The sequence below is a fragment of the Argiope bruennichi genome, chromosome 5, assembly GCF_947563725.1.
Source record: "Argiope bruennichi chromosome 5, qqArgBrue1.1, whole genome shotgun sequence".
Classification (NCBI taxonomy): domain Eukaryota; kingdom Metazoa; phylum Arthropoda; class Arachnida; order Araneae; family Araneidae; genus Argiope; species Argiope bruennichi.
Genome location: NC_079155.1, coordinates 129332045 through 129350943, shown reverse-complemented (window position 1 = coordinate 129350943; position 18899 = coordinate 129332045). Strand labels below are relative to the sequence as shown.

General features: G+C 32.0%; 1 protein-coding gene across 1 annotated transcript; it reads right to left on the bottom strand.

The window, feature by feature from the left end:
- Positions 1-1458: 1458 nt before the first annotated feature.
- LOC129969410 (heme-binding protein 1-like) lies at positions 1459-18645 on the bottom strand. Its single transcript, XM_056083974.1, has 5 exons — positions 18494-18645; positions 14275-14355; positions 10248-10377; positions 7809-7980; positions 1459-1781 (listed from the first exon to the last, which is right to left on the bottom strand). The coding sequence occupies exons 1-5, from the start codon at positions 18596-18598 to the stop codon at positions 1613-1615; spliced, it is 657 nt and encodes a 218-aa protein (XP_055939949.1). The 5' UTR covers positions 18599-18645; the 3' UTR covers positions 1459-1612.
- Positions 18646-18899: the final 254 nt, after the last annotated feature.

Here is an 18899-nt window from a genome sequence, read left to right as displayed (position 1 = left end):
ATCCAAAATTCTTTTCCAAACCTCACGTCTATTTTGCACCGAATTCGCTTTTATTCGAGGCGGCACTGAAATTACTTTTAAAAGCTTAATCAAAAAATTTTTTTGCTGAAATTCTAAATACAAGTAATATAAATTGGTTTATAGAATGATCATCATATTTTGAAAAAGGAAAAAAAAAAAAAAAAAAAAAAGAGAACATTTCGAAGTTTGCTTTGAGCATTATATTATATTTGTTGCCATTATTTTGCGTGTCACTCGTCTCTCTCACTGAACCTCAACATCATCATCATTTTTGGGATGTAAATATCGCAATTTCTCGCACATGCTCTTCACGCTATGAAAAGTAATTTAATATGTTCGAAGGTCGTCGTTTATCTGGAAACTTTCCAGATAAACGAACTTATTAGCAAGACTTTTCAACAATTGTGAAGTTTTCCACTTTTACAACCCTCCATTAGAATCCATTTTTTCAAATTGCTCGAAGTAGAATTTTCTATTTGGATTGGAATTGTGAAAATTTTAAATATGTAGTATGTTTGAAGAAATTAATTCTTCTTTTCTATTGAAGGAAAAAAAAATTGATTTATTAAAATCATTTTAGAATTCTCTAATGCTACTTTTAAAAAAATTTTGCTTATCATTTAGAGCAGATCAAATATCATTAATTCAAGCTCTCATATGTTACTTGAGTATCACAACCGCAAATGTGGTGAAACTTTAAATGGCTGAATACTTTTTCAAGTGACCTTTTTAAATTTGATTAAAATTCACGATTAATATTCACATATTTTAGGGTGCTGTTGACTCTTATTTCATTCATAAGGTCACAGTGTTGACTCCTGTTAGATAATTTTCTTCCTTCATAGAAAAAACAGTTAAGAAATATGATGTGTTGAAAAAAAGAAAAAAAAGTACAATCACAATGTCTCAAAATATGGAAAACTGTCTTCTTTGAAATATATTTTAGATTTTAAAAAAACGTGTATTAAAATCATTAGTTCTTGTTTTCCGTTGTTGTTGTTTTAAATTAAAAATTAAGAAAAAAAAATTATTTCTTTTGTTAGAATGTTAATAAAATTAATATTAATAGATTTAAGTAAAATATAAAAATAATAAATAATAGAATATTTTTAGTATATAAGTTTAAAACATACCAATAAGCGTGAAATCAATTTTGAAATTATAACGAAATTTTTATTTGTATCGAAAAATTTACAAAAAATGGCACTGGTAATGAATGATTAGTGTAGGTCGTTATTTGCTGGTACTGTACGAATCTATCACAAATTTATTCCTACTAATCATTGGATTGTAACTTTAAGAATGGCCCATCATTTCTTAAAAATGAAAACGTTTTTGTTTAGTGCCCACTTAAAATTATCTTCATTTGATATGCACACTCATTTTCAAACAGCAAACACGGCAAATTTTCGAAGCTTCTAAGTAAATGTGTATTGATTCAATACGAATTTCTCTTCTTTATTTCTCAATTACAAAGGAGATAACACTATTTATTTTCATTTCAGAAAAGTATAAAATTATGAGTTATACTTTTTAAATACAAATTTTCAAGATACAATGCGAATGATGGTATTTTTTGTTCGCTTCAGCTTCATTCTTTCAACAACCACACCTCGTTCAGTCTGTCTGTCTCTCGCCAGGGACTGTCATACACGGACATGTAGTAGAAAGGGGCAGCAGCATCGCTCTGAAGAGAAACTCTCAGGGCAGCAGCTTGATCATCCCAAATGGTTTCTTGACGCACGAATCCACCGAAGGACCTAAAGGGGATGAAAACGGACTTCATTTAAAGAGTTCAATAAAGCACTTTTTAACATGCTTTTTACATGTCGAATTCATGCCCTGCAGCATATTAATTTTGATAAAAATTTCATGGTTTAATAATTATGAATTAATTTCTAACTATATGGAATAATATACAGAGAAACCTCTTCGAACAGTCGCCCCTGTATAGCGGTCACCCTTCTTAATGGCCAATTTTTCGGCATTGTTCTGCCCATAGACCTAATGTAAAATAACCCCTAACAGTGACCACCCAACCCCTAAACGGCCGCAGTGTGAGTTCATCCATCTCATTTTTCAGGAAAATGTAATCAGTGTTTCTAACTATGAGCCGAAGAGTTCAAAATTCAGCTTAAAAAAAAGGCTGTTTGTATTTCTTGGTCATTATTGGGTTTCGATAATTTTGGAACAAAAATGTCATTCATGCTTCTTTCATTAGTTGGTCATTGATCTGATGTGCAACGATGTCGAAGAGGGTTTTTCTAAATCTCAAGCAATGCCTTCAAGTTCTGCATCAATATGAGAGCAGAAAATTGACGAAGTTACCTGAATTATTTAACTGTGAAAGAATACAAATCAACAAAATCATTAATGAAAAGAATTGGACATTGAAAGAATACGAAGACTTCAAACTTTGTGATATCAGACGTGAAAAATATGTCGACATAAATGATGCTATTTTGGAATGGTTTGAATCTGTTCAGTTTATATTATAAATTCAAAACAAAGCAAAAGAATTTGTAGATGCTCTGGGAATTGCAAATGAAAATTTCACTGCCAAAAATGGATGGCTGGACAGATTTCATACACAGAATGGCGTCTTCTGTTGCTTTTCGATGGATATGATGACAAGGACATATTCAACATGGAAGAAACGGCACTCTTTGTTTGCGCTTTGCCCAATAAAAGTATGATTCAACAAACCAAAAATAGAAGAATTCCGAAGGAGCGGCTCACCAATAGTTTTTGTGTGAGCGCAGCTGGAGAGAAGAAAAAAGTCCCTGGTCATTTAAAGATGTCAAAGATCCAAGTGTTTCAAAGGAAAAAAATTTAAACGTCGTGGCACACGAACAAAAAAGCATAAATGACACTTTGAAAAATGGCTAGTAAACTTCGAGAAAAAAAAACCGACGAATAAAGGCCGGAAAATTCTTGAGTTGGACATGAACGCGGAGCTCAACACACAAAGATTGAACTGTTATTTCCTCCGCCAAATACAAATTCAAAACATCAGCCATTGGATCGTGATGTTATAAAATGCTTCAAGACGGAATAAAGACATTGCACTCTACGACACGTCATTGCACGTATAGATGAATGCGAGTGTTAGTGAACTTTCAAAGAAAATTTCTGTCGGAGACGCTCTTAAATGGATTAAAACCTCCTAGGAAAAAAAAAAAAAAAAAGGCATCACTAAATGTTTCGTTAGCTGTGGTATCGAAATCGAGGGAAAATTAGTTTATTCGTGGAATCGATCTCGGCAGATCCATTGGCAGAGCTCTTGAAACTTGCTGGAATAGAGTACGATTCCGAATTTTTCCAACACGCCGCAGCAGTGGAATGCTGCGGTGCAAGTTCCGCTTGGGAGGAAAACCTTTTGGTTGACGAGTCTATCGAAGAGAAGCGTTTTTTACATACATTTAATCAAATCTAAAATTAATTGAAGATCGATTTAAATGAATTGAACAGTGTTTTGTGAGTTTAAACTATTTTACAAATGAATTTATTGTGCCTTTCATTCACCGATTCTGTCTTTGGCGAAAAATTTCCCGATATGGTTAGTAATCATCATCCAGCTAAACTTTCAGCCCAAACAACAATGAGGAAAATAGATGAATTAATTGGAAATTCCGACGCAATGACAAAATAATCTGTTAGAGATCTACTTTTTAAACTGAAAGACGAATTGAGAAAATAATTGTTTCTGAGAAGCGTAAAAAACTAAAATAGAATCAAATTGCATCCTGTTTCAATAAAATGTAAAGAAACATTAAATAAAGAACTATTTTTTCTTTATATAAGTCTCGAACTTCCTTTTAAATGTGTCAGACGTTTATATTACACATTATGCCAATTATCTTACATTGTAAAGAAAATCCTTCAAAGTGGCCACCTCCTCTGAGCGGCCAAATTTTCTCCGAATGGAGGTGTGACCGCTCAGAAAGGTTTCACTGTGTGTGTATATATATATATATATATATATATATATATATTATTAACTTATTTTAACTTCATTCTAAAATGTTCTCTTATTTCCTGATCCAATTCCCACTTTTTAATTTAATTACTTCTAACATTCTTTTAACAAAATTGCTGATTCCATCGTTCCGAAAGCCAAAAAATATAGGGATAAAAGTCTTTAAGACAAATTAGTTGAAAGAAATTGTGATAATTTTTGAGAGTACACTAAAAGGATTGCATGACTTGATTCTTATTATATCAGTACATATTAATAAACGCCAAACATGCCTCATTACTTGGAGATAAAATTCAATATGATTATTAGAGACGATTATTTTATAAAATCAATTTGCATGAGGTGTCTTCATTTGGAAGTGAGTACTGAAGAAGGTTTTTAGTATTTTGTCTTGCTAAATATTTTGTCTAAATATTTTGTCTTGCATCAGATCGACCAGTGAAGGATTAACAACATTCTTATTCAAGGTTTTAGAAGAAAATGTTTTGAACATTAGAATTTAATGCGACAAGGATACGAAGCTGGTTAAAAATGTGAGGTAATCATACCGGCTGACAAAAAATAATTTTGGATATCAACCGTAGAAAAAAAGTTTTTGTCTTGTTATAATTGCAATTGAAAACTTATCGTAACCGACGCTGCGAACAATTTATCCAGTACAAAAAAAAAAAAAAAAAAAAAAAAAATCGATGATTCAAGAGCTTTATAATTCGCTTCAACTAATCAATAGTCAGTCTTTAAAAAAAAAAAAAAAAAACATCTGCTTCAAATTTATCGTTGAATTCCCCGTCAGATATGAGGTGATTGAGCCAGATGCAATAACTCTATTTAAATTTCAGTTAGGACAGGTGTTTGAACCCTTCATGAAATAAGCGAAAAAAAATTGTTTAAACTACTGAAATATCAGATCACATCTTTAAGAAAAAAAATTATAAAATTTAATCTTGTTTGTACAGTAGTTTTATAATACAAAGTACTGAACAAAATATTGCAAGCAATATACTTCAAGCTAAAAAAATTTTATTACATTTGAGGGTTTTGAAAATTTAAATAAATTAAAATTCCTCCTGAAAGGATCTAAATCTGATATAATAGATCTGAATCTAATCTGAATAGATATAAGATCATCGACGTTATCCTCCTCTACAGGAAAGAATGTTGATGCACGTTTTAAAAGCCAAGAAACATTAAGACCTAAATAAATAATAAATAAAAAATCTTATGAAAGAAAAAGAAGGCGTATACAAGATGAGAAAATGATTTTTTTTAAATGTAAGACATTGCAATATCATCTTTAAGTTAAAGGCTCGTCTATCTCCTCATTCAAATACTTTTTATATTTTTGTAGAATACTTTTGACTTCAATAAATATTCTGAGCTTTCAATGTATGTCGAAAACTGGAAGTATCATTAACTGATAGAAGCAACTTAAATAGTATGAGACATATGTAGGAATTACAGTTTTTGCTTCATTTTGGAGAAAATATAACATCGTCAATTGGAACTCTAAGCTACAGAGTTATAAACAGTTTAATTCAGTCTTTTCCTTACATTTATATTGCTTCATGCGCTTTATTAACAATTTCAATTTCAATAACTACAGCAGAGAGATCACTTTCAAAACTGAAATTTACTATGGGTTAAGAAAGATTCACAAATCTTGTAATTATTTCTGTTGAAAGTGATACTTTACAGAAATTAGATGCAGATTTATTTATAAATCAATCTTCTATAAACAAAGCTCGAAAAGTTTGATTTCTATCATTTAACTGCAACCAAATGTTGAAATTGTCTTGTTTAAAATTGCTTCATGTGCATGTTATATGCTTTGTTAAGAGAAACACAGTTTCAGTGAATACACATTTAATGTGTTAATGTAATTTAATATTATCAAATATTGAAAAAAAAATTATTTTCTTATATTTCCGTTTAGCTATGCTTCTTTTTTTTTTTCTTTTTTTTTTCATCTCTGTTTAGCTATATATTTTTCAAATATTTAAAGTATTATATATGTAAAATTTGCTTCTGATTATAACATGATAGTAGTAAACAGTACATACAAACAACAAATAATATTAGATGTGTTTAATGTATTATTTCTTTTCGTTCGTAGAGTTGTTTTTTTATAAAATAAATTTATGCATAATTCTTCAAAAAACAATTTTTAATGAATGTGGCATAATGGCACTTTTATGGTATTTAAGAAATAATTAGTAACAAGCATTTTTTTTTCATATTATTTTTATATCAAGAAAACTTTGCTTCAAATGTTTCTCCCTAATATCACCATTGCATAAAGATATTCATTGGGCATTTACATGATGGCGCCGATTAGGCTCGGCGCACCCTGAATACCTGTGATAGTCAAACTAAATATTCAAAGATCAGGCTTTAAAATTTGTTTAAGAAAAGGAGATACAACGAATAATTACTGAAACTAGTAAGTCGATTCAGAACTTACACAAGTAAGTCTATAGTTACTTCAGATGTTTCTGAAAATATGATAAAAATATTGCGATTTGAAAAATTATCTTATCTAAAATTATCAAAAACATTTTAATGGTCACTAAAGAAAATATTTATAGCAACTATGGATAATAAAATCTGAGGCATGAGCCTTAAAACCGAAACGTGTTATAATCTACATACATTTCTAATGGACTGATAGACAGAATTAAAAATTTAGAACAGCAAAGTGCTGAATTATATGTTCGTATTGTGGCAAAAACAGGAACAAGGAATAATAAATCTTTTAGCATCTCAAACTAATCGATGTAAGAGTTTTGATTCCAAATGAAAACTAATATGTTACATTCGTTTTCTTTGTGGCGGTAAATGTTTTCTGATCTCATTGCAGTTGGATTAAAAAATCGCTAAGCAAACAGGAAATTTCAATCTGCAGTAGGTTAAAAGACAAATTCCTCTGCAAAGGATCGCTGCAAATTTCCTTTATTCGTCCTTTTTCGTAAATAGTGGAGTTGACGTAAGTATAACTTCAACTACTCCCCAGAATAAAAAGAAGGCAGATAAGTTGTATGCTGTTAATAGTACAGATATCTCGATTTAGGTCTATGCTATCACTGTTCCTTTATAACTGCTAACGACATAAAAGGTTTCTAGTAGATTTATACAAATAGAGTAGCATAAATTGGTGGGGAGCTCTAGAGACCAAGAGGTTTGGAAGGTGAGATGCGCGGAAATCTCTTTCGCAGATTACATCCCAGTTGCCACATATAACTTAAAAATAAAGAAATAATTTATGAACACAATGCCTGACGGACGAGTCGAAATGTACACGTATATAATATATAATGATTTCAGACAGCCATCAAAATTTCAGCACCAGAGGTTCCAACATGCACATTTTTTCTCCAATCCCACGTTATTATTAGTTTATGATAATGATTTGCATAATGACCCATCAGCATTGCACGAAAAATGCCATACAGCGGTCAAAACATTTTTTGCGGTCTTCTTTCCCTTACAACCCATATAACGCATAAACCAAGGAAGTACATTGATTAGAATGAACTCTGCATAATTATGAGAAAGACCATAACCACCTTGCATTTATTTAAATTCAGCCACACAGCACAAGAAGAACTCCAGTAACATAATACGTTGAAGAAAGGACATCATAAAAAACTACAAGTAGTGAAATATCAAAAGATACATTAAAAAAACAGTGAAAAAATACAATAGAAAACGTAATGTAAAGCGTACAATTATTTAGATGCAACCGTAAAAGGTTTCTCTTAACACTGCGCATTTAATCCATTTACGTTTTACATTTTGTAGCAGAACTCACCTGACCAAGTAAGTAATCTCGGGTTCTCTGGACACAGTGACAGTAACATCTTCGGGCTGAGGTGGGTCATGGCTCTGCTCGGGTCTCAAAGGGATGGCCATCGTGTAAGTATTGAAACCCTCGTGAACCACTTTCTTCGTGCGAACGGGAACCATCATGTCCAGATTCATCCCTTCAAACACAAAGTGAGTTCCGCAACTCAATAATGTAAAAAAAAAAAAAAAAAAAAAAAATCAAAGATATTGGGAAAAATTGGAGAAAAAACGGAATTTCGCATGAATGTTGTCTTTAGTAATACATGAAATTAATAGTTTCTTGTCAACTTGCCCCACAGTTAAGGAGTTCATTTAAATGCAGAAGGAGGATGAAGCAAGAAAAATAAGCCTTTGTTCCCCTCTGCTGTAGCGCCGGTCGTACAATCTCTCTGATTGTTAATATTGTCCAGATGTCGGGATCTGCAGGCAAAGCATTGATTTGTTTATGTAGATTTTTGACGGCAAATATGATGGGGATCTGAAAAGGGGTAATCTGATGCTTTTCCCATCATCTCAGCTCCGATCTTGAATGCTCTTCACGGTTGGTTGGTTGGTTGTTTCGGTTTTCTTTGGCGCAAAAGCCATGTTTGGTCATGCTGTGCCAAGCAAATGAATGCTCTTCACAGCACTCTTGTTCGGAACTTTCGTATCGATTTGAGAGCTCTTCTTTCGTTTCCAGGAAATAGTAAAAAAGCTCTCCTCTCCAGACATCCGGAAAATCTGAATGACCGTGGATAACAAACAATGCTACTATGCATACACAATATGTGCATAGTCATTTGTATGTCAAGCGCTTCTGCGAAAGAAGCCAAGTCCCATAATCGGCTGTAGGACCCATTATCTAGCCAATGCCGCAATTGCTAAACCCCTAGCAGACGCGAGAAATCGTTTATTTATGTAACTTCATTTTCATTTTCAAGCTGAATACTTACTTTCTTTGCACTCAAGAGAATAACATCAGAAACGAAAGAGAACTAACATTATGAGCCTATAAAAAGAGAAGTTAGCAATTTGTGAAATGTTGTTTTATTAACGTGCTGAAAATAGAACATGTCCTTATTTATTTATTTATTTTACTATTCAATACTATTATAATTTATTATAAATATTATGGAATCGTGATATCAGTGTTTTTAAAATTCGTTACTATATTGTATCACTCGCAAAATGAGATTGAATTAATGAATTAACCGATATTTATAATCCAAAAATATAAAATATTGTATTGCGAAAACACCAAAGTATAGAAAAATATAAGAATTCTAGCACATCAAAAAGTTTGAGAAACTCCTTCTTTATAAGCATAAAAAAATTTAAGCTAAGCAAAATGTGTAAAATAATGGTTAACCCTTTAAAGGGCCATTTTTTTCTAGTCATATTATGTTCAAATATTTTTAGGCTTGAAATTAGAATAAGAAAAGGGATTCATTTTGCTTATTAGATACATTTAATTTGATTAATTAATTAATTTGGTTAATTAATAATTAAGTAACAAATCAAGACACATCATTTTGTCTGAGATAAAGAACTGAAGCATCTAAGTTTCTGATTTACTAAAAAAATTTATCAGAACTTATGCCAACCTACATAATTTCATACAAAGATTGATAAATTTGGTGGGAAGCATACTTCCCACGGCCCTAGAAAGGGTTAAAGAAATAAAGGTTTTTTTTAACCCTTTTTAAAACAAAGTAACTTCTTATAGGCTATAAGGTTCACTGTCAATGGAATGAAGCGAAAAGAATAAACATTACTCAATTCTTAAAGAATTTTATATCTTTCTGTGCTTGGCCACATCACAATCTCCCTCTAATGCTTTTCCATATATGTAATCTAATTTAAACTCTTAACGCTTTATATCGTTTATGCTTCCTCTACAGGCATTGTTCTGTTGGCAAGATCACCTGCCAAATTTAACAAACGGAGCAGCACCACCCCGCTGATGGTATATGGAAGCAGGACGATCCGTTAACATAAAGACACATTTGCATACATTTATCCATATTTAATTAGTTATATTCTAAATTATTTTATTAGTAACTTTTGAATATTAATTTTACATTATTAGGAAGGCTGTGGTGCAAGAAAGAGAAAAACTATTTTTCAAATTATTAAGATTAAAAGCAACTAGATTCTTCTTCTCTACTGAACAAGTATCTTGCAACGGACAATTTTGTTATTTGACAAAGTAATACCTCATAATATAACGCGATGCTTTTAAGTAACTGCCAGATATAAAGAAATGAATCTAACAGCTCATTCTTCTATTGATAGACCATTTATTTATTTCTTCATATTCCATAAATTCATTTTTCCCAGCTTCGTTTTATGTCTTTAGCGACCAATTAAATAAATTGCGTGATTGAAGGGCGTGATTTTTGTTGTAAATATTCTAGAGACTTACCTTTGCTGTTGGCTCCACCCAGATAGCTGTACAATTTTTTAATGAGTTTTCTGGAAACATCGGATTTGCTCTTTCCACTTCCAGACGCGCTCACCCACACGAGTGACGGATACCGCCTTTCCTCGTAGTCCTGAAGGAAAATATTGTTTCTGATCATGATCGCCTGCAACTTGCTATGCTTCATTTTTAAAATCCCATCAGATAACGATTATTAAAAAAGCAATACAACAGCAAAACATCTGAGCAAACATAACTTCAATGAATTAAGTTATTGGTAACAATATTATTCAGCTTCCAAGGTGCTAAAATGAATCACTACACCTTATATATTATAATTATGCATTTTTTCAAAAGGTTTAATATAGTCCCCAGGAGGACCCCTTTTCCCTATCTTGATTCCAACTCAGTGGCATAATTATACAATATAAAGCTTCCGCAAATATTAGCGGCCCTTAAAAAGCGCGTTGCTAATCTACTAGTCTTCTACCAAATCTTCTCTTTTGAGATCTGTAGTATGAGGCTGTGCTCGATTTGTTAAAAAGCAATTGTGTTCTCTTTATAAGTGCTATCTGATTATGGAGATGCTTCTTCTAATAACGAACTTGATTTATTCTCGATAACTCTACATTCATGGCCTTCTGCTTTAATCAATAGAAAGTGTGAGGTTTGGACAATAGCAGCATCTATGTGCTAATATAATTGCAGCACCTCGGGTGCAAGCTCCAGGTATTATGGCAATCCTTCCACCTGTAGTTGCGCAACTATTTCAGCCCAGGATGACATAATGAAATACTACTTGCAACTTTACTTTTGGAACTGATTGAAAAATGGGTCGCTTGAGGAACGGAGGGATCGATTGAAAACAATTACAATAGCAGTAGTAGATTCTAAAGTAGACTCATATTAGGCTAATTGTAGTGTCTAACTCTAGTGCCAAACCTTCTAAGATCGTAATACAAACACAAGTAATGGCCAGTAGATGTCTTCATAACCACGGAAGGTTATGAAGACATCTGAATTCTTGGATTCCTAAAATAGGGAACCATTTCGTGTAAATCTAAAGTTAGTTTTATTGTTAATTAAATAAATATTGTAGTTCGTTAATTCAGAAGATAATCTCGAATTCTCCATTGTAACCACAACATCGAAAGTAAATTATTATTTTAAAATACATCCTATTAAAGTTATATCAAATTTGGGCCGCTATACCAACACCTTTCACTCATTAAAGCGACGCCTTTTATGTCTTCTCTCTGTGGGGGAGGAAAAGACTATCCAATAAATGCTCGAATCTTTTTGAGTTTAACGAACTCCAGGCATGCAAATCCTTCTTTATCATTAATCTGAATAACAAATATAGATAAAGTAAATATTTAATTATTAAAATTATTATATGATGAAAACAATCCAGAAAGAAAATCAAACCTTTTTGAACTTAACGAACACAAGACGGGCAAATTCTCCTGATAAATAGCAGACAGTTAAAACTAAATATTTAATTAAATATTTACAAATGATTAAGTGTTGCCTGAAGGTGAACATTTGATTTCCACCAGACATCTAAGTGGATGAAACACATTATGCAATCAAAAATATCTGGAACGTTTCGGATTTGTGCATTTTTCCGAAATTTCTCAAGAAAAGTTGGTTAAATTGTCTCTGAACTTGAATCATATGAAAAGGTTGCCAAGACAGCATCCAGCAAAAATTGATTAGGTTTTATTTAGTTTGAGTAATATTTATTGACATTTTCGTGCCAATAGTTCATAAACTCGGCAGATAGATATAAAGGTTTTCATAAAATATCCTGAAATTTTCTCTAAATGATTTTGTAGGAATTCTTATAAAAGAAACTGAAAAGATCAACTCCTGATGAGGAAGAAGCGTTGTGGTCAAGATAGAATTCGAAAATCTAATTCATTTCATATGTGTTGAGGAATTTGAATAGCCTATTCAGAAACCGGATCTCAATCAGAATCAGGCATATTCAAAGGACTGGGTCATAGTGTAGGCTCTTAGTGTAGCAGTGATCATTCTATAATGGAAAGGGGCGTCAACTAATATTAGTAACTAATATATCTACCATAAAAATAAATCATGAAGATGTCCAGATATTTTCAATTATAATATAGATCGTTAGAAATATGCCATTGGAGCAAAATTTACTTCAATTTATATCACGTAATTTAATTTATAAGTATGAAAGTATGCATTTAGCATATTTCTAATCTTTTACAAAATTCATAAAATTATTCTATAATTCAAGGTAAAAGAATATCAATTCGTGAAAATGTGTTTTAGCATCTCTTAGAGAGCAATTAAAATTCAGCTCACTTTCAGTGCGGAAATATTTTTGAATTTTATTTGTATTCAAATGGACATTTTATATAAAATGTCATATGTATATGTGTGTGTGTGTGTGTTCCAAGTCTGAATTTCTTTTTGAAGCGAAAGTAAATTCTGAAAAGTTTATTTTTATGTAGGTAGCATGCCAATTTGATGATCCTAGAGGTTGTAAATTATTGAAAACGAAAAAGTAGTCTACGACACTTATCAGCAAAAATATTAAAACTTGAAGAAAAATAAAATATTGAAAATGTAAGAAATTTTATAATCTTTAATTTGATATGAGCATGTATTGTGAAAACTGTTTATTCTGCGGAAATCGCAAAAACCGACGTCTCTCTCTCTCTCTCTCTCTCTCTCTCTCTCTCTATATATATATATATATATATATATATATATATATATTAAAATTTAATTTAATCTTGAGTTTTATTTTCATTCAGCCCATATAATGTTCTCTTGTATATATGTTCCCATATATGTTCATTCTCCCATTTATGTTCTCTTTCATTCAGCCCATATAATTCCAAAATGTTCTCTTATTTCTTGATCCAATTGTACCTTTTTTTATTTAATTAATGCAATAGAAACTCTGTAAAATTGCTGAGATCGATAAGTTCCCACACTCTGTATAAAGGGATAAAAAAATTTCGATGTAACACATTCTTTTTAAGGATCCCTTACCCAAATCGACACGGATAAAGAAATCCTTATCAGAATCTCACAGTATATAATCATAGGGATAAATATTTCATTAGCTTTTCCTCTTTTCGCTCTTGTGCCGTTCTGTGTTGATGTGCCTCGTCGCTTCTGCTTGTACTTAAATTATATCTCTCGGGATGAAATAACAGCGAAGTTTAAAATTCGAAAATGTCTTCTCTCTCTTCGGCCTATGCTTAAAAAATTATGTTTACATTTTAGAGTCGGCAGGATATATGTTGCATATATATATATATAGTAATTCTGAATTTTTAACTGTCAAAACTCTCAGAATCAAAATTTAAACACTTTCTCATGAAATCAATTAAGAAACTTCGAACTGTTTAAAAAGCGATTTTTTTTCCTTTTGATAATTTCTACACCTACTTCGTCGCCTCTGGACCTTACTATTTTCATGTAGAATTCTCTTGGGTAGTACTTCTATGTACTTACAAAAATTGTTTCTCAGGGTTATAGTTCATAAAATTTTAATTAAGATTTTAACGTTATTTGATAGGTATTTAATTTATAATTAATTAATATCTAATGTTATTTTATATATTTTGTTTATAAAATAATTTATTTATTCATTTATTATTTTATTAATAAATAAATATAATGCTTCTTCTAGTCCTTATTCTAATTTTTCTATAATACTTATTTTTAGCTATTTTTTTATTTCATTACTTTTGGAATGTTTTCTGATATCAAAACTCTACTTTTAACTCATTTACGTAGATTTTATTTATCTCTGCTTTACTCGTGTTCTTGATAAAGTCATTAGATGCGACATCTATGAACCTTCCACTCAGCTCGCTTGAAAAGAATGGAGTTTCAGGTAAGTCTCGGGGCTAGTCTCGAATACAGTAGGTTTCAGAATTTCGAAGTGAAAAATCGAATAAAATTTCCATCTACGCAGTCATGAAATGTGTCAGGGCAAAGAAAAGTGAATAAAAGTGTCCAATGGACGGGCACACCTTACCTCGTGTGTTTGCAGCACTGTGTACTCGGGGCACTTGGCTCCGTGTCTCTCGCAGCCCTCACTTGTCGCGACGAGGAGAGCCTGTTAAGAATAAACGAAAACCACGTTTAGATCGATGAACGACACGCTTTGAAGCGTTTACTCCAACAAGTGAACCTTAGAGGAATCGGGTTTCGAATCCAGCCAAGAGGGTGAGCGCCTCTCTATTCGCCATAAACGTGATAATTCACAAAAGCTTTCAGCTAATTGGACGAAATCTGCTATATGATCATTGTACCAAATTTATAGATTTCTAACACATTTTAAAGTTAAATCCATTCACAGAAAGTTTGTCTGCTTTGGCCCCAGTGGAAACAATAACTACAAAACGTGGGAAGTGTGTTAAATAAATTTAAAATTCAGCACATAGGTTATGATTTAAAATCTCAATCCGTTAACAAGTTCGCTACTGAGATGACCGTAATCTCCGCAAAATCCAAAGCATTATCATGCAGTTGGTGAACTATCACTCCGTTCGATGTCATTTGAAATAATGCTTGGGCTCAATATTTAGGAAAATGGAAGCTCGTTTCTCTTTTGGGGGAAACTCTGTATACGCACACGATGTGACAGCATTTAATGGGCTCTTTGGTGCATCCTTTGATAAACTAAGAGTGCATTGATTAACTAAGAATGAAAAATAATGTAATGACAGATCAATAATCAAGTTAGAATAGATCTTTGAATTTTGAATTGACTGCCATCAAATAAAAGTATATTTTGTAATATTTATTTTGAATTTATTTGAGTTTATTAAAGGATGTAATGAATTTCTATTTATTTTAATTAGGCTTAGTGTCATTCTAAAATTAAAATCCAGCAAAATTATTTTTGGTCTTTAACAGAATCAGAAACTATTATAAAAATTGAGTCTCGGAAATGCATGGAAGACGAATCATTGAGTGACATTAGAACTTAATATTTTATTTATAAACTGTTTGTACTGGCTTCCTTGGAGGCATTGTTCACGAATTTTGTATAAATCTGAAGTTAATTTTTTTACAACACGTTCAGTAATGATGAAATATTTCAGAGGCTGAAAATATCCTTTGTTTTTCAAAATTATTATAAATTGATGTTTTTAGTTTCATCGGAATATCGCATTAATTTTTAACGAAAGTAGTCGACTTTTTCTTTTAATTTCTTGTTGCATTTCAAGATTCGAGTCTTAAAGTCTCATTCTGTCCAAACTATTTTTTTAGATTTCATAAGTACTTGTACATTTCTTGAACAGAGATAATATTAGTTTTATAGAAAAATAATTTCAGTTAGCAATAAATAAGATTAAAAAATAGTCTAATTTTCATGAGTTCACTTTTCTAATAGCTAAAACAACATTTGCACATTTCTAACCTAAACGATGCCTTGAGATTAAACTTGACTACCAACCCATGACTATTGTAAACAAAATAGAATTTCTAGGACTCGTCTTTGACAAAAAAAAAGTCACTTTCAGCCCCCCATGTTTTTGCATCTAAGTAAAGAACATCTTGAAAGTCCTTACAAATACATCTTGGGGGAGGGGGGGGGTATCATTGTTTCGAGTTTGCAGAGCACCCATATTCTCGTAAATGGATTACGAATATGTCACACATGCACGATAGAGCTTGGTAAAAAGATTGTTCATCGGTCCGCTCTCAGACTTAACAGTGGAACTTGCCTTGCATATTGCGACCCTTCCCTGGAAGCGGGCGAAGAATGCCCATTACTAATCTAAAATTTCATCTCTTCCATTTCTTAATTGCAAGCAAAGTCAAATTATACTTTGTTTTTAAAATGCCAGGCCATTCCTTCATTATATGTTAAAACTGCAAACGTTCTTAACGGCTTAAGCCTGACCCACCGATTTAAAATATTATCTCACTCCATGCAAACTGCGTGGGCTAACATATCGAAATCTGCCTTTCAAAACTTTTGGAAAAATTTAATATGGCTGTCGCAATTTATCAGTAACTTTTTGCAATTTATTGGGAAACATATAATAATGTTATTCCTACTTTGTATAGAGACGTGTTCTGACTGTCGAACTATCTTTGTACAGACAGTTCGACGTGTTCTTCTAATACTTTATTTTGTCACGTTTTTATCAATTCTACTCCTTTATTCCAACTTCACCCATCATGCTCTCTTTTTTTACTGCCGAGATAATTCCCGACCTCCACATATTATCCCAAATTTCTGACACTCCTCCTATTAACCATACCATGCAATGACGATATATCAAGTGCTCTGGAGTCTTTCACATCACCCATTGGCCTTTAATATTCCCGAACAGCATGATCCTCATACACGACAGGGATCCTCTATTCTCCTTTACTGGATTCCATCTCATGTCGGGATAGCCGGCAATGGAATGACTGACAATCTGGCAAAATATGCCACTGTGGTGGTATGTAGATTATTATGATCTGTGCAGGAAGCAACAGGACGAATGCTGTTGGAAACATTTCTTTAATAATCACATTCACGCACTTAAACAAGCACAAACACAAAACATTCACGCGCGCGGCTTTTCAGTTCAGCGTCACACCTCATTCTAATTACAATCGCAATGCACTATGGGATGACAAATGGGATGGCCTAATCAGGCATCGCCATCTAGTATCCAAAAGAGAAGATAAAAGTAATGCAACTGCTACACCACTACTATTTTAAACTGCCCCGTCCCTATCAATAAACCAAGGAGGCTGAAATAAGGAAATAAAAAAAAGTTAATCGATTTATATTGATATGATTTTTTTATATTATTTCGTTTTTTTTTTATCGTTTCCATTTGATCCTATTTATGATAAGAACTGAGTTTTCCTCTTTTTGAATTTATAATTATACTATGATAGTTATTGATCTGAAAGGGATCGGATATACCTGAACTCTTAAACAAATTTAAAAGTTTTTCAATAAAATTTTTGTAAATAATTATGCTGTCGTGCTTCAGATATAAAAATAAAATTAGAGAATTCATAATATCAAAACAATAGACAAAAATTAGTTCAAATCTAATAAATAATGCAGCAGTTTAATATCAACAAAAATATATTTATGACGGTTAAAAGGATTTGAAACTACTTTTTAAAACTTAATGACTTACAATTTGAAACGTGTATGTAAATAAGTGTTATATTTCCAAAGGGCTCCCATCGTACCCCATACGCATTGGTGCGATCTACACACAAGGGCGGATTATCAAACAGCTTAGGAGCCAGCAAAGTAGAAACCTCGAGGGTTTTTTAATTTGTTTCTTTGTTAATGTTTTTTGCTTTTCAAGGTAATTTAACTTATACTTTTATTTGATTTACAAAAGAAGGTATTCGAATTAACTTAAATTCAAATCACGAATCGTTCAAATTTTTATTTCATTTTTAAAAGAAGATCTTCGAATTAACTCAAATTCAAATCATGAATCGTTTAAGTTCAGAGCATTATTTGGTGAGTGAATATATATATATATATATATATATATATATATATATATATATATATATATATATATATATATATATATATATATATATATATATATATATATATATATATATATATATATATATATATTTCTGTCAAATGGATTGCGTGATTCGTCCCCCCCCTCTCAATGGGCTGACTGATTTACAAGTCAATAAACCTTAGCTAGTTTTATATCTCGTTAAATAAGGTCAAAAAACGTTATGGAGTGTTTTTTACTATTTTGTTTAAATCTACTTTTAAATTTTTTTTAATCCTCTAAGTATTGAAATTAACTCTTTTGCAAATGAGCCATAATTAACTATTCTTTATTTCATTCGGATAAATCTTACTTAAAAGACTATTTACTCAAAGGTAAAAATAAGCGCACAGCAAAGTTGACAGCAGCTTCCTTCATCTTAGTTCACATACACAAATCAATCTGTGCGCATGTTCCTATACAGTAATGCTGACAGCATACTGTAGATACAGACATATTGTATATACAAAGACTTTGCAGAGGCAACAAGATTTTCTGAAATTCATCTCGTAAAGCTGTTCCACTCATTTCTTCCTTTATATATATATTTTTATAAAATATATAGAATGCTTCCCCACACTAATTCCCTATTTCATTGCGTAAGAAACGAGTGTCTAAAAAAGTAAAAGTCAAAAGTAAGTAAAAAAGGAGTTATCTCCACTACTTTTCAATTGAAAGGACGATGAAAAGGTAACTTACGCCAAGAGCGAGTGCGAAAGCCAGAATCATATTGGATCTGCAGCGTCGGCCGAAATGACGGAGCGTCGTCATCAGCCGGTAAAGAAATGCCCTTCCGAAGGTCATTCTGGCTAATAAGGATGTGCGCCACCTAAGTTCTTTTGAAAAAATAACAAATAAAACGGCGTCCTGTTTTGCCACTTCAGCTGACGGCGAACTGCGCGCTCATTTCTAGAGTTTCGAGAAATTACTGGATTTCTGCAGGGGGGGGGGGGGGTTGACGTCCCTGAAGTCGATCCTGCTACAACTACCGACCTGCCTTGTCATTCGACAGACCGAAGCCTCTGGAAAAGTGTATTATTAAACTAAAATCATAATTACTTATTATAAAAGCTTGTTAATCACTCTTTATCTGTCAACAGATTTA